This window comes from Anarrhichthys ocellatus, unplaced genomic scaffold (assembly GCF_004355925.1).
Source record: "Anarrhichthys ocellatus isolate YVR2014 unplaced genomic scaffold, GSC_Weel_1.0 scaffold19, whole genome shotgun sequence".
Lineage (NCBI taxonomy): Eukaryota > Metazoa > Chordata > Actinopteri > Perciformes > Anarhichadidae > Anarrhichthys > Anarrhichthys ocellatus.
The window spans coordinates 5743973-5767318 of NW_022280049.1; the positions used below are offsets into that span (position 1 = coordinate 5743973).

General features: G+C 43.0%; 3 protein-coding genes across 4 annotated transcripts; 1 reads left to right on the forward strand and 2 right to left on the reverse strand.

The window, feature by feature from the left end:
- Nucleotides 1-6717: 6717 nt before the first annotated feature.
- LOC116389441 (uncharacterized) lies at nt 6718-8716 on the reverse strand. Its single transcript, XM_031858124.1, has 2 exons — nt 8424-8716; nt 6718-8222 (listed from the first exon to the last, which is right to left on the reverse strand). Exons 1-2 carry the CDS (start codon nt 8590-8592, stop codon nt 7564-7566), a joined length of 828 nt encoding a protein of 275 aa, XP_031713984.1. The 5' UTR covers nt 8593-8716; the 3' UTR covers nt 6718-7563.
- A 1602-nt stretch (nt 8717-10318) lies between these two features.
- Nucleotides 10319-19909, reverse strand: sh3bgrl (SH3 domain binding glutamate-rich protein like). Its single transcript, XM_031858012.1, has 4 exons — nt 19562-19909; nt 13044-13229; nt 11575-11655; nt 10319-11188 (listed from the first exon to the last, which is right to left on the reverse strand). Exons 1-4 carry the CDS (start codon nt 19604-19606, stop codon nt 11153-11155), a joined length of 348 nt encoding a protein of 115 aa, XP_031713872.1. The 5' UTR covers nt 19607-19909; the 3' UTR covers nt 10319-11152.
- Nucleotides 19910-19989: 80 nt separating this feature from the next.
- Nucleotides 19990-23346, forward strand: hmgn6 (high mobility group nucleosome binding domain 6). Of its 2 annotated transcripts, none has more exons than XM_031858014.1 (6): nt 19990-21027; nt 21984-22016; nt 22203-22232; nt 22912-22956; nt 23050-23169; nt 23268-23346. In XM_031858014.1, exons 1-6 carry the CDS (start codon nt 21013-21015, stop codon nt 23313-23315), a joined length of 291 nt encoding a protein of 96 aa, XP_031713874.1. In that variant the 5' UTR covers nt 19990-21012; the 3' UTR covers nt 23316-23346. The 2 variants fall into 2 exon arrangements, with proteins under 2 accessions (XP_031713874.1, XP_031713873.1); XM_031858013.1 differs by having other exon boundaries at nt 20001-21027; nt 22909-22956.

Here is a 23346-nt window from a genome sequence, read left to right on the forward strand (position 1 = left end):
CTATTTAAGGCCTCCAACAGGAAGGGCGGACTACGGACACACACACACACACACACACACACACACACACTAAATCTCTATGAATGAAACCTACAGCATTCAGCAATGTATTTCAAACAAATTCTCTCCCTAGACCCTGGATTTGGATATGTAAAAACTCCACAAAGGAAAAAGAGTGGAGTCCTCTCCCAGGACAGACATTAAATAGGTGTTGCATACAGAATGGCAAACATTGTGCATGTGTTTGAAGTGTGGGAGGAAGCAGGAGCAAATCCCTGAGGAAACATACACTGGCACAGGGAAGAGAACACGCAAATTCCACATAGACGACAGTGCTAACCACTGAGTTACTGAGTACAGTTATGTATTTAAACACTCGTGAAATCCCCTGAAAGCAATACACACTCATATAAAGCTGACTGACGCTCGGGCCAAGTTCAGCCATCCGCTTCTCACAGCATTCGTCTTCCTTGTGTTTCAGCGCCTCTTTCTGGTTTCTCTGGACTTCCCAGTGAGCGTCCAGAAGTTTCAAAGGCTCGAGTCGTTGGTTGAGTCTTGTAGGAAGCTACGCCAGTAGAAGAAGAGACCAGAGGAGAAGAATTGTATGATAGAACAGTAAAGTAGGCGTGTGTTCCACAGGGCAACATGATAGCTTAATGGTTTACTGCAGGGGGAATGAAAAAGAATTAAGGCGATAATAACAATTTTCAGTGGAATTTCTTACTTCTGGTGATGTCATTGCCCGACTCTTTCCTGTACTTTCTGGCGACCTTCCTATGCAGCAGCTATGGGGTGATGTAGCAATTCATTTACCCAATTCAGAAAGCATCTCCTAATGGTCTCATCTTTTTTTTTGGGCTCCTTGACCTCATCCATCATCTCCTTGGCAAAAACTGCAATATCTTTCACTTCATCCAGCTCTTCAGTCTGGATGATGTTTGGTCACGTTTGCCGCAGACTTTGCAGTTCCTGCATATGTTCTTCTGTCTCTCTCAGTTCCTTCCACCTGTGGGAGCGCTGTGCACATGTCTTTCTGTGCATCACCTCTGATTTCTTCTTCTTTCATCTTCCTCTCCGCCTTCCTCACTTTGGAGAGCCCACTGGGACTGATTATCTTCTCACTGGGGTTCACTCCTTTTGTGGAGACGGCACCACGGCCCTCTAAATGTGTGCTGTGAGAACAAACCTCCCAATTGTCGATGATGTCGCTGTGTAACAGATCCAATTTATGATGGACTTGTGTGGAAGAATCTCCTGGATTGACTTCCTGGCTGAGCGGCGTTTCCCTTCCTCCTAGATAGACGATAAAAGAAGTCTCTCTTGTTATCAGACTACTGAACACCAAACTGTAAGCATAATGTTAAATACAACAATAACTTATTTTGTGATTGTAAATCAAGTTATTCTTGTCTATTGATTCATTAGCTTGTGTATTTTCCCTAGTTTTGCTTGGACGTACAGTGAAGTAAATAAACTCAAGACTTCATTAATGAATGTAGCTTTTGTTATTACATCCCTTTCTTCTTCTTGTTTCTCACTACTTAACTCTAAGTCTGCTGAATTTGAGCTCATGCATGTGTAATGTATTCAACAACAACAATAGATCTTTACTTTCTCATGGAGGATGGTAGCTGTCTCTGTCCATCAAAGTATTTCTAAGGACTCTAAGGAAGTTTTTGTTCCTCAGTGTGGAGGTTTGATGCAGATGTGTATATCCAGGTCTCAACGGCTGAGCTCGCTCCCCTGTTCTGCATTCGTTGGGCCTCATTCACTAATATGTGATTCAAAATGTTCCTACTTTGCTCACAAAATAAGTAAATAAGTAAGTAAATAACGTGCGTGTGTCCGTGCGTAGGCTTTTAATGAATCATAATCAATCTAAATTGGCAGGCGTATGCTTGTTATTTGCAATCAGCATACTGCCACGTCTCAATTTTTCTACATGAGGAAATATTTTTTCCTCAAGAGATTGTGAGAAATGCATAAAAATAAATAAACAATTTATACAGCATCTCATAAAAAAGTTGCAAAAGTGCTGTAGATGGTTGAAACGGGAATAAAAAAAACATTTCACGACTTAAGTGTTTGATTTAATTGTCTTTTTATTCATTAAAAGTTCTTATTTTCTAAATTATGAATAAAATTATATTATGACAGACATTTTTATAATGCAGTTAGAACTGATAAAAGAGATTTCTCTTCTATCAGTGTGGACCATATAAATATGGACTTATAGATACTTCCAGTAACTCAGCAAAGATTAAGCCGGGCGTCATCTTGTGTCGTCTAAAATGCCGTAAGAAATGAAAGAATACACCGAGAAGCTCACATGATGTACATATATGCATTAGGAGGAGCTTCCTGTATTAATATGGCAGCCGCCTTGACAGCAACATCGTGGTCAACATGAGGACCAGTATCAGACTAAGGCTGCAAATTAACCCCGTCAAAGCAAGAGTCATCGGACGTTTTATTTGTAACCTCTGAGATTCTTCAGTCAAGATGTCTGATGTGAAAAAGATCTATTACTGTAAAGACCTTTACCTGAGTAAAACGTGTGCATATTGTTATTCATAAGGTTCTGGCGTTATATTCTCTTTTGATTTGTTCACAGAGTAAGTGTACAGTGAAAAGTCTAGCAGACAGAGATATTTACTGTGTTGATAATAGGTCGACACCACACTTCTTAACATTCAAATCTGAAGCTGTGCTGCCTCTTGAATTGACAGCTTTGTCTGAGGTGGAAGTGCTTCCTGCTTTCCTTCAGCCCAGTCGGAGGTCCGGACACTTAGAAGTTTCAACCGAATACGACCCCCATCTCCATTTCTCCAGCCCTCCGCAAAGATAACATCCTCATCTAGACCCTTGATGTTACGTTCACTTTTTATTGCAAGTGGCAGAACAGCTCTTAGTTGAATGGAATCACTTTTTCTGATGTTGAGTCTCTTTTTGAGTTTCACAAATTGGTTTTAGAAGTCTCGTTTAAAGTCGTGCATTTAAAGATTTGTATTTAAATACACGTCTGTTAGGTTACTATCTTAAGCCGAAGGAGGTAACGCAATGGTGATTGAGCCAATGGTCCACTGATGAACGTATTGTGTGACTCACTCCTGAGTAAGTACACCTCAATCTCTGTGCAGAAGGAGCTAAGTTTAGAGTGCAGTAGCCATACACACAAGTTCAATCAGTTAACTGCAACCATAGTTTGCCCATGAAGAGCAAAACCAATGGAACATTTTCATGGATATGAAAAATTGTAAACTAGGTCCTTCAAACCAAAGATAATTAATAAAAACAAAGAAGTTTACTTTGGTCACCTGCAATCATTAAGTATATGTATATCCTTAATCCTTATGTGGGGTTTCTCCAGTTTTAAGATACAACTTCAAAGTCAGTGTCTGATGACTACAAGGAGAATTGATTCAGATGGATTATCTGACATGTCTGATGAGTCTGAGTGCACTATCTAAGTATATTGTCTGTTTGAGCTGGTACCAGCAGGTGACCAGCCCGATCCTACCACAGAGCAGATAGTTCATCCGGCTGTCTCAGTGGTCATGTAGATCCGGGTTCCTGGAAGCAAAGCTGGGAGGATCGCCGTCTACTGGAATCATTGGATCTTCTTCACTGGATCTCCGCACTCAATAAACACCTGACCTGCATTTACAAACAGGCTTAAAGTTTCTGTTCTGCTTTCCTTCATATTAGTTTTTATTAACACGATACAAACAGACATGAAAAAAAGAATGAAGCTTAGCTATTGTTTGAGTAAGCAATAAAACATCCAAATACGTCTACAGATTTAACATTTAACCAACACATCTTACTCTCTCAGTGAAGATAATTGTATTTTTCTGTAGATAACCATTACCCGTTTCACCGATTGAGTAAACAAAACTTTTGACAAATACTCTTTGCAGTAAAACTACTGTAACCCATGTGAGGATTAATGCACCCTGGACCAGTATCTAGATTTGTATGGAGGGTTAATGAACAATAATCAGAACACAGAAGTAAGTTTAAGGTACACCCTAAATAAAATAAAAATATTCTCCCCCCAAAAAACAATGTTCTGTTCAATTGCAAATTTAAATCTATTCAACTCTTCTAACTGTACAGTTTTAATTTAGTCAATATCAAACATACAATACAACCCTTCAATGCTTTAGGTTAACCCATGAATGTCGGATACCTGTAGCATTGTGTGTTAATCCATGAAACGTCTACTGTACCATTAAACAGACCACTAAACTGTTAAGGGTAAACAAACTATTAGTTGCGAAACACTTTGCTTCGTAGAGGATTATGAAAACCATTTACAGTTGAGACATTAGACTCAATACATTTAGGTAATGTTAGTAAGATACTGTGAACACAATACTGACACCTTGAGCTCACTGCACAGCAGCAGCACAGTGACGTACAGGATGAAGCTAGTTTCATAGCCTATGAAATTCAGCTAATTCTGCTCTGTTCACACAATGTAAATAACACACAAACATATACTCATTACACACAAATGTTCCCATTTGCTTGTGTCATTAAAAAAATACCACATTATATTAACTTTATGCGACAACTCGGTGGCTAAAGCACCAGTGGGGCTATGCCAAGTCACAGAGCTAGTAACGTTAGCATTCGGCTAATGCGACGTAAGCGTCAGTTACTCTGATGTTCAAAACTCGCCAAGACAAGGGAAGCGTAAAATGAGACTCTGATGTTCTCAGGGTCGCTTCAATAGTTGACTGTACTCTCACTTGCTCGAATAGTATGTTTACATCAAGTACAAGTAATATGTTATATGTTCACTTTCTCTCGCCATGCTCCGGCCCTCCAGCCTGAGTGAAGGAGGCGGGACTTGTGTTGTTTCTCACCTATGGCCTTCAATTATTCCACCTTGAACCAATAGGATTGTTTGTTGTTACGTTCCTTCCAATAGAACACTCACTGATGCAAAATTAGACATCTGAGCTCATGTGAAATAATACATCAAATACATAATAAAATAGAGGAGAGTAAAATAAAATATGTGGTTATTAATTAAAAAAAGATAATGATCAGAGGATGGAGATAATGCTAAATGTTACATTAACAATTTTTCAATGGGTTACGCTACATTTCTTTAAAAAAATACTGCCTAAAAAATAATTTAATTATCTGTAACGACATGTGAGGAAGTCACGTTTTTTCCCCTCTTTTAGTAACATGGTGAATATTACTAAGAAACTCACTTTTAACATCAAATACACTTCCCTTTCATCACTTGATATTCACAAACCACAGTAACATGATAGAAAAGGCTTTACATGGAAATAACATTGTAGCTAACACACAACGAAACTAACCTAGCTGAACAGAACTGAGAAGCTAACGTTAGCTTACCGAAGCGTGTGCAGTGAAACTAATTAAGATTGTGCAGTGAAACAGTTTCTGTCACCTGATAACAGCTCGACTCAAAAAATGTAGTTACTCCGGTTTCTTAACTTTAGTGAAGCTCAACATTGTTACACTGAACAAACTACTTCTAGCTCAACACGGAGACTTGGACGAACTCTCCAAGTGAACTGCATGACTTCCGGTTAATGTTAGTAAGGGATGCAGATACGATGATAAACATCCGCGATGTGAATGGGTGAAACAAAAGATTTGACTAAGTTATCTGTCTAATAACAGAAATGAAAGCAACAAGTTTAACTTAAGTCAGTATTTTAATTGTTTATAACTTAATTCATTTCTATTTTCACCTGTTTTGTTCAGCTGGGTTACAATTGCAATATTTGATAGAGGCTGTATAAATGTAAGAATGACTAAATAGCGTTGACTCAAATCTGTTAATGAGAGAAAACCTTCTATTTTCTATATTTTTCACCGCTCAGTGAATCAGCCTCCACAAAGCCCAGTGTATAAGTGCATGTTGATGGATCACCGTTACCTTCACTGTGAGCCCAACGGTGAGGATTTGTGCTTCACAGGTTACAAATCAACCCTAAGCAGGCAAAAGCACCATAAATCTTCAGCCTGTATTGCTTTGTCAGTTCATGATGGAGCTCATTGTGAGGTTCAGGTGCCTTTAGGACAACTGAAGACTCCACACTCAGTCAACGGGTTGGAATGGTGGATATTTAGAGGCTGCCAGGTCTCACTAAAGCACACCATCATCACAGGTCCTTGGGTGTTTCAGCAGCAACGTATAGGGTAACAACCGTCAATTTGTATGCATTCCCAATCTGAACCGTTTGCAGGGTTTGTACAGTATACTTGCAGTATTACAGTGATGTGGAGACATTGGACCCTGGGAGAGGTCTCTAGTCCTTCACAGTTTTCATACAGGCACACCAAGTGATGTGAGCTTTGAAGTTGTCAAAACCTCATATTAAAAAGGGCAGGTAGTACTGGCATCATCATATTGCCTCACATTAAAGGGAAACAAAACACCCTGACCCAGAATTGATTTCATGCTATTGTAATTATACTTGTCAGTGAAGTTAGCATCAGTACACACATGCACAACTGTCATCCTAATTTGGATTTCGGTCAAGTTAGTTTGGAGTTGGTCCATTGAAGTTAAATTTGACTTTCCTGGTAGGTTTATATCATTTTTAATGCTTGTTTTTAAATAAACCTTGTCAGAAGTCGTCTTAAATCTCTTTATTATGGTTTAATGTAATGTACCTCGGGTTTATCTATCATGGGCCGCAGAGAGGCCTTCATTCATCACATAACCACACAGAATCCTGAGTAATATACTTTTGCCATTGCTCTCTGCACAACATAACCCAGCAAATTGTGTTTCCAAACTTCTACACATTAACCATAATATATCAGAAACACTACAAAACAAGTTACCTCCGAAAAAAAAGCCCTAAAATGCCTCTTTGACTGTCTCTACTAAAGCCTAATGTTGCCATGTTGTTGTATCACATTGCTCCTGATTTGGAGACATAAAATGAAAAATAAGTATCTACTTCAAGTCCTTTAGAAATCATTTCAAATAGGTAAATGGCATTCATTGTAAATGTAAGTGCCTTAATTGCATCATATTAAAGTAATCATAAAATGTATATGGTCAACCCACTTCACTTAACCATTTAATATATTTGATATATCATTTTAAAAACAAGACATTGTTGAATTATTTTTGCCAAATACAGAATACATCTTTATTTACAAGGCATCTTCAATACACAGAATATATCTATAATCTAACACTGGATTATTCTTTGCTTCAAAATAATAAATACCCTACACACTTATGTATATATCAATACAATGAATTAAAATGTATGTCAGGTAAATACATGATGGTGTGGTTCTCAAACCTAACAGCAGATGGCACATGAGAGCAGGAACATTTGACATGTCATTTCACCAAGCAAGTCAACAAAGACATTGTGTAAATATAGGTAAACAAAAATAAAAGCTTGCATTCATTTACTGGACTGCACTTGTTTTCACATCCCCCTTGCATGTGGGTATGTGTACACTCAGAGTTACAGAAGTGCAGAAGCAAAAGAGCCATAGCTGAGCATCACATTTAATACTTTGGTGTTTGCATGGTTGCCTTTATTGCAGATGAGTATTGTGAGCCTCTGAAATCCTCAGAACAGGGGAGCTGAAGTTGGACGAGCAGGGAACCGAGTTCTGGGTTCTCAGATAACTAATCTTCTTGCCGCTGCCCCCTCCTGATCCCTGTTCCAGACTGGCCTCCAGTGAGTCTGGCCCCCGAGGCTGGCTGCTGCCGGGATGCGGTGGAGGCACCAGGCCGTGCAGGAGGTCGGAGTTACATCGAGCCAAGTTGTCAGTCAGATGCTGCATGTACACCTCCTCCAGCTGCTTCTCCAGCAGCCCATTCAGCAGCGAGTTAGACATAGGCTCCAGCCCAGACTCGGGCACATCCAAGCTGATGTTCACACTGGGCCCCATAACCAGATAACCCTGGTCTGGTATGGACGAGACGGGCTCGCCTTGTGGCCCCTGTTGGGCTGCCCATTCTGTCTGACGGTAGGCTTCAGGGCCAGGAGAGTAAAGAGCGCGCTGGGGGATGGTGGCCACCTGCACGTCTGGATACTGTTCCAGGAGGCTGCAGTTGTCCAAGAAAACCATAAAGTCAGGGTCCAGGGTGAGGACCGGTAGACACCCAGGGATTAAGAGGCCTACGGGGCCTTCAGGCACCACTTTCAGTCCCTGGCATTGGGCGGGGTCTAGTTCCACCTGGTTTGGACCTGATAAGCGAAAGTAAACTGGTAATTTAGAATGTTGCGTTGCTATTTGGCACGAAAGCATGAGAGAGATCATATCTGACAAAGGAAGAACATGTTAGTAAAAGGGAAGCAGACTAACCAGACCGTGCAAAGTTACCGTTAGTACCCGTTTGGAAAGTTAAACATCAGATGGTTTGCATATTTTTTTATGAGGCTGTTTACCTGCTTTGGCTGAATCTGTCTGTAGGTCTGTAGAGTTCGGGTCGGAGAGATGGCAGTTCAACTGATCCGCACAACGAGCGTGTTCCTGCAATCTCTCAAGGTTGGAAGCAGTGGCAAACTTTCTCTCCTCCCTGTAACACAGCACTCTGAGAAAACCTTCGGCCAACATGGCACAGAACAACTGTCTTCTTCTTTTCTGTCTCTTTTTTCACCCGACGTTGCTCCGTATGATTCTCGCTCTTGAGTGCAAATGGCACAGTGTCGTTGTGTATGTTAAGATGTTAAGTTCTACTAACTTGTTTCACTTCTGCAATTGAAAACTGGCCCCTCCACCCATAACACTTACTTCCTTTTAAACTGCAAATGAAAATCACAGTTTGGAGAAAAGCGAACAGGACATTTATACAAAAGGCTGAAAAAAACATGTAAAAATACCAACACAACATCTAAAAATACTGCGTTATAAGTAAAGGTCCTGCGTTAAAGTTCCTACATAAATATAAGTACATTAGTATTGTCGAAGGCATTTAAAGTAGCAAAAGTAAAGGCCCCTGTGACTGATATATTATGATCACATTGTATTGTTTATACTGATGCAGTGTGTACATTAGCAGGTTAAGTTGGAGCTACTTTATGTACAGTAAGGTAGCTCAACCTAGGGGGCGGGGCCCTCTCCGAAGGGTCAAAAGATAAATCTGAGGGGTCCTGAGATGATTAATGGGGTAGGGAGAGAAGAAAGAGATGTTACGCTACACAAAGAAAACACATACCTTGGCTTTTTTTGTAAGATATTACAGTTTACATGAAACCAGCTGAGCAGTCTGGAGGGGAAATCCCGTTTTGGTGGAACAAAACAACAAGAGGCCTCCACCAGACCTCGCTGTTTGTAAAGGGTTATAAGTGAAAAACATCAGGAACCACTCATTTAATCATCAATACATTAGAGTACTCATGTGTGTGCATCCAAAAGACCTCAGTGGGATACAAAAAAAATCAATACAAGAAGTAGAGCAATACACTCTTAGTCACAGCTCTTATTAATTTCATGAGCAATGTGTTGATCAACTAGTCTTCCTCTTTCAAAGATCTTGCTGAAAGTAGACGTGACAAATGGAGCTGTGATTCAGTGTGCAGCTGCTTTTTGTATTGCAATGTTATTCTTTATAAACGTAGAAGCTTATCATGTTATCTTATGTAAAATCTAGATCTGAAAAGCTGAAGCTGTCACGAAAATGTAATGAAGTAAAAAATATTTCACTGAAATGTGGGGGGAGTAAAAATATCATAATTTGGAAATACTAAAGAAGTGTACAAAGATCTAAAGACTGCTGAGCGGTTGGATGATATTCTGCAGAATATCTGGTGCAAACCAGCAACTCAATGAGTGATGACAAATCCTGCTTTCTCTTTCACAATGTTAACACTTTTAAGACAATGAAGTCACAAACACCAACTGTAAATTCATTAATCGTACATAAAATATGTTACAAGAAGGCGGATTTGTTCGACTTTGTCACTTATTTAAGTCATACTGCACTACTACCTCTGTCTGCACTATTACCTCAGTTCCATTGCCATTCTTGTTTATAGGTTTATGTTCATATATATATATATACATATATCCTTTTTTGGATATATGTTTATACTTATATTGTACATATTGTTAAATGTTTATACCTACATCTGTTGTTTTTTTGCTGCCCTTTTTTATTTTATATATATATATATTTTTTATTTTTTTTTTTCTTGTTTACTGTAAATTTGTGGATGTACATCGAGAGCGAAGTGGAAACCGGACTCAAATTCCATGTATGCGTACGCATACATGGCCAATAAAGCTGATTCTGATTCTGATTATTTCACGAAAACCACCAAGGAGTACTGAGAGTCAGGCGTTTTATTTGCAGTCTTATTTTTATTTAGAAGATTGTGTAACACCGGGATTACCAACACAATGTGAAACAGGATGCCGATGGTGAAACCAAACAGCGATCCAACTCCCCTGAAAACACAAACGGCAAATAAAAAAAAAACAACAACTCAATTTCACATCCCTCTGTGTATGCAGACTTGTAATTTTGGCATGTGTGTTATTATTTTAAAACATACATCATCTCGTAGAAAAAAGTTTGCTATTAAAACAGCATTAAGACTGTAGAGAGTAAATAAAAACAGGGAATAGGATTGTGGTAGATCACTTTTACAGAAGGTGCTGCAGGTTTTTGGCGATGACGTAATGGGCAGGAGCAAAAACGTGTTTCCAGGATTCGACAGATGAGACTTGTTCGAATTGAACCCGTCGAGTGAAATGAATGAGGACGATGTATTATGGATGACGTCCTGTTGGCCAAATGATGAATCTGTGGAACAACTTTCAACGTGCGTACATTTAGTGGTGTCTGACTGTGTGTTCTCAAAAAGGAAGCTACGCGTTCATGCTTATGGTTGATTGACATGTCGTTAGGCCAATAGGCTTAGCGGGCTGAAGTTAATGAGAGGAAGCAGAGCTGTTTGTAGATACCCATAATGCACTGCTTCAGCACCTCCTTTCACTACAGCTGACAAGGCACAGCTGAACACAGACTAATAGAAAAAAAAAGTAAATCACATATTTATAAGCTGAGTGAAATGTTGCTTGTTTTCATCCTGGATCAGTTCTTGGTCTTCCTGGGTTCAGGTCTGGGTTCAGGTCTGGGTTCAGGTCTCAGGTAGAAAACGGCGTAAAGCTGCTACTGCTGTGCTTTCTTCGCCAGAGCCTCGGCCTCCTGCAGAGAGACACGCAGGGGGAGAGAGGAGGAGAAGAGGGAGAGAGTGCTGTAATAAAATGGAGGATAATGGTTTATACATCTCCTGCCATGGAAAACCCCTCTGTTGCTATGGTAACTGGCACACCTCCCTGCAGCTCCTGTTGTGGCACAGAGGAGGCGCCAGTGTGCAGGAGAGCGAGAGGAGAAGGAGAAGGAGGCCTGCTTGGGTGTAAGGATATCAGGAACAGATGTATTATGTAATGTGTGTGTGTGTTTTCTGCATGGACAGCACACTGTGAGGGTAAATATATATTTAGGCTCATAAGCCGGTGTTACGGAAAAATATGGCAGCAGGAATGCAGTTCAATGAAGGGACAGACGACAGCGTGTTCGCCAGCTTATACCTTGGAGCCGGGGGGAGCGGTCAGACCCAGGAACGCATACACGGCATTGTCCTCTCTGGCATCGAAGAAGGCCTCGTAGTTCTGAGGAAGAGGAAGACACGGAGAGGACTTTAGATGCAGATTGATCAACTCCAACCTGAGGAATGATAATGTGAAACAGGCTTTGGATCAGCACCCGAGGGCGACCGTCTGAATTAGCCGTTGTTAGGGTGGAGTTATTTGTCCAGGGAAAGGCCTCGGTAGTCAGATCTGATAGGAGGGCATTGTGTTTGTAACCCACAAACAAACACATTCGCCCGTTTAACTGTTGAGTTGCCTGCAGTCTCTCCTTTGTTTCCTTTGTTTTCACTCCTTTTTGCTCCCCCCCCCCACACACACACACACACACACAAACAGATTCTTATAAAGAGGCCGTACAGCTGCGAGTATCCTGGTAAATGCTGTTGTCTTTGTCTGTGACATTCAATACAGCCCGTCCCGCTTTTGCAGCTTCACTTCCAGCCATCCGTTAGCTGCACAGCATGACTCAAGGCGTCTGATGGGAGTAAATTAGCATCTGCTAGGAGAGATGATGGTGTTTAAAGGAATAAACAGTTTGACATTTTGAGAAAAAAAACAGCTTATTGACTTTCGAGCGAGAGTTAGATGAGATGATCGATACCAGTCTTATCCGTTAAATATGAAGCCGGAGCGAGGTGACGGTTTGTGCTTCACCACAGAGTTAAGCAACAAAGAGCGGGAAGCTGGGGAGAAACAGCTCCCCTGGCTTCGTCCAAAGGTAAAGAAATTTGCCTCCCAGCTCATTAAATAACACTACTGAAAAAGTTGCGGTATATCGAGGGGTTATGTGCGTATATGTTTTCGCTTTTTCACTTTTGAATATTGTGCAGATATGGTGTGTGCCTTCAGTCGGATGTTGTTACTTTTGTACAGAGCCAGGCTAGCTGTTTCTCTCCATTTCCAGTCATTATGCTAAGCTAAGCTTCATATTCAATAGACGGATATCATTGTGATATTGATCTTCGGCTGCTTAAGTGCTGAACCATTCCTTTAAATACTGTAAAGACTTATGCCAGGCTAAGTTTAAGGTAGATACATTCCAAGTCATGAATGTGATACTATTAGAAATATAAAGCAGACATTTCTTTGCCACTTAGGGCAGCGGGACAATCTAACGTTGACACATTGTCATATTATAGCTAATGTGTTTGTTTCTTTTTCACTCAATTTAGCAGATATAGAGCAACGATATCATTCTGATTCTGTCCACCTGTCAGTAAATCCAGCATCCATTCTCCTTTCAGCTCTGTTTAAGTCTCCACCAACTAAGATTATATACAGTGCACAGTGGATTCATCAGAATCTGTATTCAAACCCCACCATCGTGATGATGATGATGATGATGAGATGAGCTGCAGCTCTGTATGTGACCCATCAGAGTGGTAGTGTATGTTCATCATGTGCCTCACCCCGCAATATTTGCTTTCGTTGAATATCTGTGGGGGCAGAGGGTTCCCCGTGGTCGGCCTGGCCTCCTCCGGGACATTCTCTCTCATCCACATCCTGTTGCCCTCGTTGGCCGCGATGTCGCACTCCTCGAACGCGATCTTATTGGCCGCCAGGAAGCCCATCACATCCTGCTGCTGCTTTTTAATCTGCGTGCGACAGAGAGAGAGAGAGGAAGTTGTCAGTTAAGACGTGTGTTAACTTTCAGCACTTATGAGGAAACATAAGGGCCTCGGTTCACCAGACTGCCATCAGTCTGCTGCGAGAACGAGGACACTTCTTCTCTGCTGCGAGACATAACACCACAGTTACGAAGTTACCGCTCGTTTGCTGACAAGTGAGTGAAACGATGCAATGAGAGGGTGAACTCGGGCAAGGCTAAGCAGGGACGGATTGTGTTTTATCTACGAGAAAGCGAGGAGGACGTCAACTCCCATCGTCCTCCGCACTTAATTGTTTTAAACGGAGCCATTTCAAAAGCATGTGTGACACTTTGCATACTTTTAAATTTGACAAAATGTCAAAGCCTATCTATTTATACAATAAAGTGAGCATGTTTCCCCACACAGGGAGACAGTGTTTGGCAGTCGCGGAAGATGCTGTCTTTCTCACTATCTGGGATTTTCACGCCGATGTGATTGATTTTAAACGACTCCCCGTTCTCACAAAAGGCCGTTCTGTCGCATTTGGCACGGCACCATATTTAACACTTGTCATACCTATGACTCTTCTAAAAATAGTCCATTCTGCTTTATGCAAAACCCACAAGCTTGCCATCTAAGAGGAAGCAGATAACCAACGCTACGACACCAGCAGGAAAGAGAAATGTATCGAGAACGACACCCTGTGGGATCTCGCCTCTTTTCAAAAGTGCACTGGCAACTGTGTTAGCTGCTCTGTCGCACACCGCGAGGTGATAAAGAAGCGACAGAAAAGATAGAAATGTGCTGTTCCTGCTTCTGCCTCCATCTATATGGATGTGTGTGTGGTTTTAGTGTATGAAATTGTGGTCCAATGAGGGCTCAGTGGGTGTGTGTGTGAGAGGGAAGATGGCCCTACAAGGCCAGACGGAAACAAGAGCTCCACTGGGACTCGAGAGGAGGTAACTGGTCAAACACGAGCCAAATAAGGCCTGCTGCAAGGAGACACACACATCCAGCCTCAGCTGCACACACACACACACACACACACACACACACACACACACACACACACACACACACACACACACACACACCTAAAATCAAACTAAGCCAACTTCATGGTAAAAGCACTACAAGGTTCTGTGCATGGTAATCTATTCATCGTCTGGCTGTCAGTACCGACACCTCCCAGCTTCATGGTGTTCAGACGAGACAGGTGGATTATTTGTCTTCCAGCCATCTGCTGAAACAACACTGAGGCATGGAAATGAGGGCGCTGACAACGCTGGTGCAGTTTGAACCATTTAATGGCAGTTGCACTCCCGAGGCCAAAGTCCTAAAACCAGCTCTTTGCCCACCTGCTCTAGAAACCAGCGCAGGAAGAGGCAACGGAGTGGAACGCCATGAGGTCTGCCACTCTGTGACTCGCTCTGCCTCTGAGCACATGACAATCCTCCGTCTGGTGGAAGAACCTACCCAGCCGGCTCTTTGTCCTTTTTGACTTACATTGGCACAGTAGACACTTTAAATAAGTAAACTAACTTTATCCTAAGTTGCTAAAATGACGAGTTGAGCACAAGGATCCACTTTCTCCTCTTTTCTCCTTTCCCTTGGTGCACTTTGGCCATTACCCAAGAAGCCCACATTGTGATGTTGCCAAGTGAAATTAATTTGTAGGGCAGACTGGCCTCATGCCATCTGCCTCTAACTCTAATTGCACAGTGAGAGTTGCCCGCTTTGCCCCTTTTAGTCATTAGTTGGGCTCCTGGTGATTTAAAACTGGAAGAAAACAGGCGGGCCCTGCCTTTGGGTGTGGTAATAAACAACTGCTCTTATTCTGTTGCCCTATCACTCCTTATCTGTCTCTCTGAAATGATAGAGGCTTATTCCTCATAGGATAGACAAGAGAGTGAGTCTGTGTCAGACCTGCAGACAATCAACAGGCAGGGCCGAAGTCTTGGTTATATGCAAATATAAACTGACATTAAGACAAACAAAATGCAAAAGCGGTTGAGAAGTTGTCACTGTGTCGTTTGTTTTGTCTAGACGTGGATGTAGGCGCTGACTCTTCCGTGTTTCTAGCCATGCTAGCACCATGACTCGCTACACTACTTTGGTCCAGACTGAAATATCTTATGTATATGTTGTCATGGAATATAGAACAGACATTCATGGTCCACAGAGGATGAATCCTACTGGGTTTAGTGTTTCCATGACATTTCTTCTAGCACCACCATGAGGCAGACGGAAATATATAATATAAAAAACACTATTGGATGGATTACACTAAAGTTGTGTACAGACATTCATGATCCCCAGAGGAGGAATCCTGATACCGTCACTTATCCTGTGAAATATCTCTACATTCGCTGTACAAGATGGAACTGTCACAACCTGGGCGACACCCAGACTACGGGTCTGTTCTTTGGTTTATGACGAAATACCTCCAAAACATATCCCCATCAGCCTCGGTTGAATTTTGCGTTTAGAGACAAGAGCAATACACCTGTCATGACATAGTCGCATGCATCGCCTGGCGATGCTAAGGTATACGCGTCTTTTAGCTTCAGAAGCTCTCACGGACATCGACGGATAGCGAGCTGTGCCCAGCATTCCGTTCGGCGGTGTTACAGTAAATAATGGTCCCCTCTCGATGCAGTACACATTGTGGAAATGATGTCGGGAAAAATCAGCTGTCAGACATGAGTCAGTATGTCCACAAAAGTCTGAGCTGAGCAAAACTGCATTTGGGTATACATCTAACAATAGAAGTGGTATTTACTCTTGAAAATTCAGAGTCCAGAGCTAATCAATCCCTGAAAAAAAAAAAAAGCAGGACTCTGGCATTAACAGCTGCCAGACAACGACAGACATTGATTGGAAGCCCTGTATCTAGAAACACAGGCTTGGATCAATGCGATGGAGACTGATTCAATCAGTTATGTCGACTCGGGGCTGGGGGTCAATTCTTGTGCGATGCACTCACACGGAAAGGAACAGACAAGATGGTTGTCAAGCATTCTTCACAGAGAAGACTAAATGACATGTCTAATGGCTCGGGAGTCCAACGTTTGAACGCAGACAAAATCCACTGCCTGGGCTCAAGGAAACTGTGTGTTTGTTAGGGATAAAGGTCTTGATTAGATCACGATTGGACGCTCAGTGGAATTCCAGCAGCAACAGTAGCCTCCACCCAATCTTGAGCTCAGTCAGCATTACAACATCGTTACAGAAAAGAGCCCGACACTGCTGCTCTTGGCTGGGTTCCCTCGCTGCAGTCTGAAGGTGGAACAACAGCGAAAAGGCCAGAAAACAACCTTTTTTTACGCTGACTAACTCGCTGCAGCAGCCGTCCAACTCAAGCCAGACCTTCAGGTCTTCATGCCAAACCTACAGAGGAAGAAGAGCAGGGAATCTGATGCAGGGAGCGGAAGAGTTGGACGTGAACCATGCTGCACAAACCAGAAAAAAAACAAGCTCCAACGTGTTACTGATGCTTGGTACATTTATAGTGGCAATGAGGGAATTGTATAATAGTATGGCTGCAGTGCATGAAGGGAAATGGGGCAGTAAATGTGCTTTGCTGTTGGCTGATGTTTTTGGCTCTTTCCACAGTTTCAGTTGGTGCTCTGCACGCTAGATCCACCACTACAGGTGTGTATTTACATGTGTGAATTCAATAAGAAAATACTGCTAGTTCGTTATTCAAATGTGGCCTCGCTGTGACCAAAAGGAGCAGGTCAAACGAGAACAAGTGGTACTATTCTCTCAAATATACTGCATGTACAAATATCGTAGCATGACTTCATCCTTTGCAAAGCCACTGGCCACAACAATAGAAGTCTCTCTGGAGGATTGGCAGCACCGTGCTTCAGGTGACTCAAACATGCTGCTTCTCATTACTGGGTGGAAAGACGATGATGTCAGCCCGCATTCAGTCTGCAGGCATACCAGCCTCCACAAGGGAATAGCAGAGGTCAGGGGTCAGGGGAGAGCTAAACCGGCAATAAGTGCTTTGCTCAGGGACACTCATCCACACTAACTGTGGCAATAAGCAGACCTGAATCAATCCTTTTTTCTAAGTTATTATTTTCCTTTATTCCTGTCAGAAAGGTGTCGATTTCACAAATTGATAAGATGCAAACTGTAGTTCATGGCCTTTTGCTAAATAACATTAAATTATGAAAAAAGGGGTTTATGTTATATTTATCCTCAAAACAACAGCTTCAAAGCTCCACAAAGAGAGCGTTCTTTCCCAGGACTATTACATTGGACTGCAATAAGTAGATGCTGGTATGTGGAAGCCAATGGACACATACATTAAACCTTTCATGCAGATGGGAGACGCCGCCTGAGTTCTTCATTGTCTTTTTTCATTTCCATAATGCACTCTATTCCCTATCTGACCTTTGAGGTTGTTCAGTCCATTAAACCTTAAAGCACGTGGTTCTTCAGATGTCTACACAGAACCATTGATGTATAACTTTTGGCTGGTGTAAGGATCAGATTCTGCATGAAATCAATTTGCATTAATATCTATAAATATGCACTGAACAGAACTTTACGTCTGTAGGAAATACACTTGTCTGAATAATGCTGACTGATGTAGCTCGTCCAGCGCTGAATCTGATACATCCCTCCGGCTGATTTTACAGCCTCTCTCTCTGTTTGACCTGCAATCGTTTCCTCAGTGGAGCAAAAGCTTTAAAAAAAAAAAATATATATATATATATATATATATATATATATATATATATATACACTCCTACTAGTCTCTGTGTTTTGACTGTGGCTCCACTCACATCACATGCTGAACTAGACTGGTGTGATTCATGCAGCAGCAGACACTGCTGGATGGAGGAATGCAATAACATTGTTTTGTAGTTACCGATGCAATCGAACTGCAGAGCGGAGTCTTTCACCCACAGCTCAGTCACTCAGCAGCTCTTCACTACATTTGTGTTCCGTTAAAGGCAGACGTTGCATAGAGAGATTGCAACATCAATGGTGTATAAATCAGATGTGGAGTCTCCGTTAATGTGACGGCACGTCCCAAGTCTAAATGAATCCAGAGAAGTTGGTTAGCATAGCGAAGCTGAAACCAGACATAAATGTGTTTATGGCACTTTGCTTCAGTCAGCAACACTGTTGTTTTTCTTCCAGCTCCAACAGGAGACGTAGACCCGGAGACAAAGAGCCCGTGCGCCACTTAGCAGGACATAAGCTCGTCCACCTTTCAAGCAGACTCTACTAAAGGCAGATCGATGAGAGGTAATGCATCTTTCCCAGACAGGCCCCAGCACAGCTGGCTCTGCACTCAGACCGCTCTATGGCTGTACAGGAAGCTGCCGTCCTGTAAGAGCTGTCCTGCTGAAATACAAAAGGGAAATGTGCTTCTGCCTCCGTGTGTGAGCTGTGAAGACATGCTGATCAATGAGCAGAAATCATCCTAAATGTGTTAAGGGTCTTTAATTTAAGTAACTTTGGTAAGGGGTTCTGATTCAAAGGCTGTTGTATCTGCACCATCTCCATCACAATGCACTTTCAATTTTGCACCGTGAAATGTTTTTTTAGTGACATCCAGGACTGAGACAAGCAGTAATGTCAGCGATTACGTTGAGACGCATGCAGCAGCTGGAAGCAAACTATATTTGATGAGCCGGAATTGAAGCTTTCGTGCACTTCGGCTAGTAAACGGTGAAATTCCCACAAATCAAGACCACCAATAATTCCTAAACAGAGCACAAGTGTTCCTGGCCTGCAGCTGCAGGTCTGAAAAAAGGGGCCCCGGAGAATTGCATCATCACCATCATTCCTCTCCACTGTGGAGCAAGAAGGACTCCGGTGGTCCTCTGTGCTGCAGGACAGTGACGGGACTCGAGACCCCTGTCAGACACTCCTGCCTATCCTGGCACCAGGTACCTGAACAGGGCCTTTTTATATACATTTTATTTATTTGTTGCTGCACCCTTTCGTGTTTGTCAGCCTGGTTTCAGCTGCACAAACACTGAGCTGTGAGTTCAGGAAACCCTGTGACAAACCACAGCTGAGAGGCGCGGCGCTCAGTTAGCACCCTTTAAAACTTCCTCTCCATCTCTTAAAAGCGCGTGAAAAGTTAAAGAGGGTCACTGACAGACTCCATGCGCGTCTTGAGGAGGATAGAGCAGCGTGTTTATTCATGAGTCAGCATGTTTATTGAGGATGGACATCAGTTAGTGAGTTCAATGAAAGTTCAGCTTGCATTTAGTTTTTAGTTTGTATTGTCTAGCAGGCGATGCTGCAGATGATTCCAGCTAAAAACACCACATGTACACATGTTATTTTTTTGTATCACTTACCGAAGTGGATCCGGAGGACGATGCTATGTAGACTTTGATCACCATGTTAAATCCCTGGTGCTAACACGAGTCCGGTACGCAGCGGTTGGTCGACCTGCTTCTTGCAGACTCTTTTGCAGGTCGGATCGCTCGGCAGCGGGACGAGAAGCAACAACGGGGAACTTCTCTCCGTCTACTCTCTCTCTGTCTACTCTCTCTCTCTCTGTCTACTCTCTCTCTCTCTGTCTACTCTCTCTCTCTCTGGCTCTCGCTCTCGCTCTCAGCTGACACGCTTGTGCGTCTGTTGAAAGCAGCGCAGACTATCTGCGCAAATGCTCCTGCTCTCGGCACTGGATGGAGGTTTTACATTCCTCCTCCGCCTCTGCTCTGCCTCCCCCGCCCCTTCCCTGTCCCCCTCCCTCTCTCTCTGTGTAGAGCACACACACACACACACACACACACGGAGACACGGATCACGCGCGCACAGAGGGGGCCATGGGGCCTATTATGATGGCAAGACAACAGGGTGATATTGTCTGAATATTTTCAGCATCGACCCCCATTGTCTGCAAGCCAGCGATTTGATATTGTCCCCTTTTTTAACAGTGCACGCGTGCACCGTTGCATGCGTTCTTCTTAATTATGGTAATTTAATGTTAGGTGATTAAAAACAATAATACAAAAATCCGCTGTGATTTTGAACACTTCTGGGCGCTTTTGTGTAACAAGCAGCTCGGCCTCGTTCTTTAAGCGCCGTCTCGTGCAGCCGACACCATTAGACGGGCTCTGTGGGCCCCCTGCAGGCGTCTGGGGCAGACGACGCAAGGCTGCTCTGAAATTAATTTAGGAAAGCCGACTGACAAAAAAAAAAAAAAAAATATGTCGGAGACGAGTGGGCGCCATATTGGACTCAAACACGAAGTGAATTTATGGTGAATTTTCTCCTCGCTGGCCGCCTCCGACGTGAGCCCGAGGTTGTCAGACGAGTCAGCGGGGATGAGTGGCTCTACACTTGGGGGCATGTTGTCGGGCCCTCCGCGGGGCCTTGTAGAGCGGCGCGTGCAGGGGTGTTTCGGCCGTGCGGGCCTCTTTATTTTTTGCTCTCACTGTAACGCGCTCGCAACGAGGGCAACATGTCCTCGAGCGCAGCCCCTCTCGCTCTCGCAGGCTTTCCTCCCATCTCTCTCTCCTTGCAGAAGGGGGAAGAAGCCATTCGCACAGACCTCAGATCATCACCGGCTCCAAAAAATTCCAAGTGTTCTGCAGCCCCGAATGGCGTCACCCGATTGGCCGGGAGCCTATCAATCATGCCTTTAGCCGCACCCCTCCCCCCATTCAACCACTCGCCTCTCTGTTCCAGTGTGTTTACTACACTGCCGAGCATAAGGGAGACGCTCGTCTTCACATGCACTGAACCCACTGAGAAAAACAGTTTTTAGTTGTATTTGTAAGAACACCTCCAAGAGATCAACATGCCCAAAAGAAAGGTACGTATTCTCAATGATCCAAATAGTTTGAGGAGGATATCGGCTATGTATGCATTGCAAAACGATTGTGAAGACATCCCTCTGAGACATTACTTAATTATAACGTAATGTATAACCGTAATATATCGCTGGTAATTTTTGCCTATTTTCTAGATATAATGTACATTTTTTATGCGTTAGAATGAATATTTTCCCGCTCGGACACGGCCTTTAAATCGCGTTTTCTTGCGCGAGCCGCTGTCCTTTGGGGAGCCAGAAGTCTCTCTCGGTCTCCATGCAGTTAAAGCACAAGCAGCAGCCATGCTTTGCAGCTCTTGTCCACCTTCGTCGCCGACCCTACCGAGAACAAGCGCTCCGTTTATCGCGAGTTCGACACCAAACCGGCGAAAAGTGCCACCAGAAAATGCTTTAGTGCCCCTACTTTGCATTTTGGCCGCAAAAGCGAGCACTCACCGTCTCGTTTCGATAAAATTGTATATTTTCTCTCTTTGTTCGCGGTCCCGAACGGCTGCGGTGGCGCGGCTCTGCCGCCGGGTGGCGCGCGTGAGCGGAAGCAGGTCCCTCCCCCTTCTCAGAGACTCCCGCGCCAGCTTTCAAATCTGAGCTTCATGCATTGAATGAGAGAAAGAGATGGGGGAGAGAAAGGGAATAACAGGGCCTGGGCCCTCAAAATATGGCTCCAGAGGCCCGCACGGCTGAGCCCTCTTAGCCCATGACTGAAACCGTGCATTACCACGACATTCCTGGGCTGGGAGCCTTTAAAATGACCTGTATGTGACATAAAATTTAGTTTTAGCATGAAAGCAAAAAGTTTTTTCAACAGGTTTATAATTAGTCATAATATGCGCCTGACGCAATTAACAACTGTTTCTTGTTCGTACAAACACCATTTAAACTCTCAGTAGTGCTATTTGATTTTTCCCCCCATTTTAGCCGTTTGTTTTTGTGTTTTTCAGACAGCAGTAACGGCTGGAGGAGAAAGGGAGGAGGTAAGAGGGTGCACGTTAAGAAACACCACATACATGTGATTAAAACTGAATTTTCATCAGTACGTGGGACCCGCGAGGGCATTATCAATAAACATAAGAGCTATTATTGAATTCTAATGTGTGTTTCCTGAATGTAGCCCAAATCCAGATAAAAGCCCCGTGATAACGGTCTTTGTTCTTTTTCAGCCCCAGAGGAGATCAGCTCGGTTATCATTGGTAAGAAGACACACGCAGAAACTCGGCCAAGTCATTTACATTTACACATTCAGTCAAAAAACTTGTAAATCATGGTAGAACGCTTAAAAGTAGTTGCACACACGTGTCACCAATGAAATAAAGCAATATTTTCCCTTTAGAGAAGGAGAACAGGTATATAAACAGGGTTTCTTCTTATGAAGTACTTCAATTTAATTCCTAGCAATACCAAACTTCAAAACATGTCATTTTTACATTACGAAGCTTAAGAATTAGTTTAGGTAATTCAAGTCTTTAATTAAGTAGTAATTAAGTTGTCAGCAGTACTATAAAGATAATATTATGTCTTTATTATTCAAATAAAACATGTTTTAGAAAGGTTTTTGCTATTAAAAAGTACAGAGCTGGTACAATACATATGAAATACCAATAGTGGGCATAATAGAGTGCTTCAGAATTATTACTGTTCAGTATGTTAATATTATATAATAACTTTAATTAACCCAGCTAGGGGTGCAAATAGTTGTTATAACCACTCAGACAATGTCTGTATTAAAGAAGTTTAATAGTTGGGAACATTTAGAGTTGCATTCACCGTCTTTTAAAAACTCTCCCAGTATCGTCAAACTAGTGAAGAACGCAGTAATCCAGGTGTAGCTGTTTCTCAGTCTCTTTCCCTTTTCCCACTCCGTCACAGAAGCCGGCCCTGCCTAAGCCGGAACCAAAGGCCAAAAAGGCGGCAAAGGTAAGAGACGCTAAACCCCGATTCTGAATCGACGCGCGTCCCAGAGCTAGAGGCGTCCAGGCCGCTAACAGCCTCTTCTTGTGGCCCCCGCAGAAAGAAAAGGCCGTGAACGACAAGAAGGAGGACAAGAAGACCAAGAAGGCGAAGGAGAACGCAGAGGCGGAGGCCAACGAGGAAAACCACTCTGAGAACGGAGACGCCAAGACCAACGAGGTGGGTGGACTCGCACGCGACGCCGGTGGTTTCAGGCACACGCAAAGCGGCAACCACTCAAAAGTTTTTGACCTTGACCTTTCTGCTCTGTCCCACAGGTGGAGGCAGCCCCCGAGGAGGCCAAGGAGGAGGCCAAGTCCGAGTAGCACCACTGCCCAAGCTTCCTCCTCTGCGACC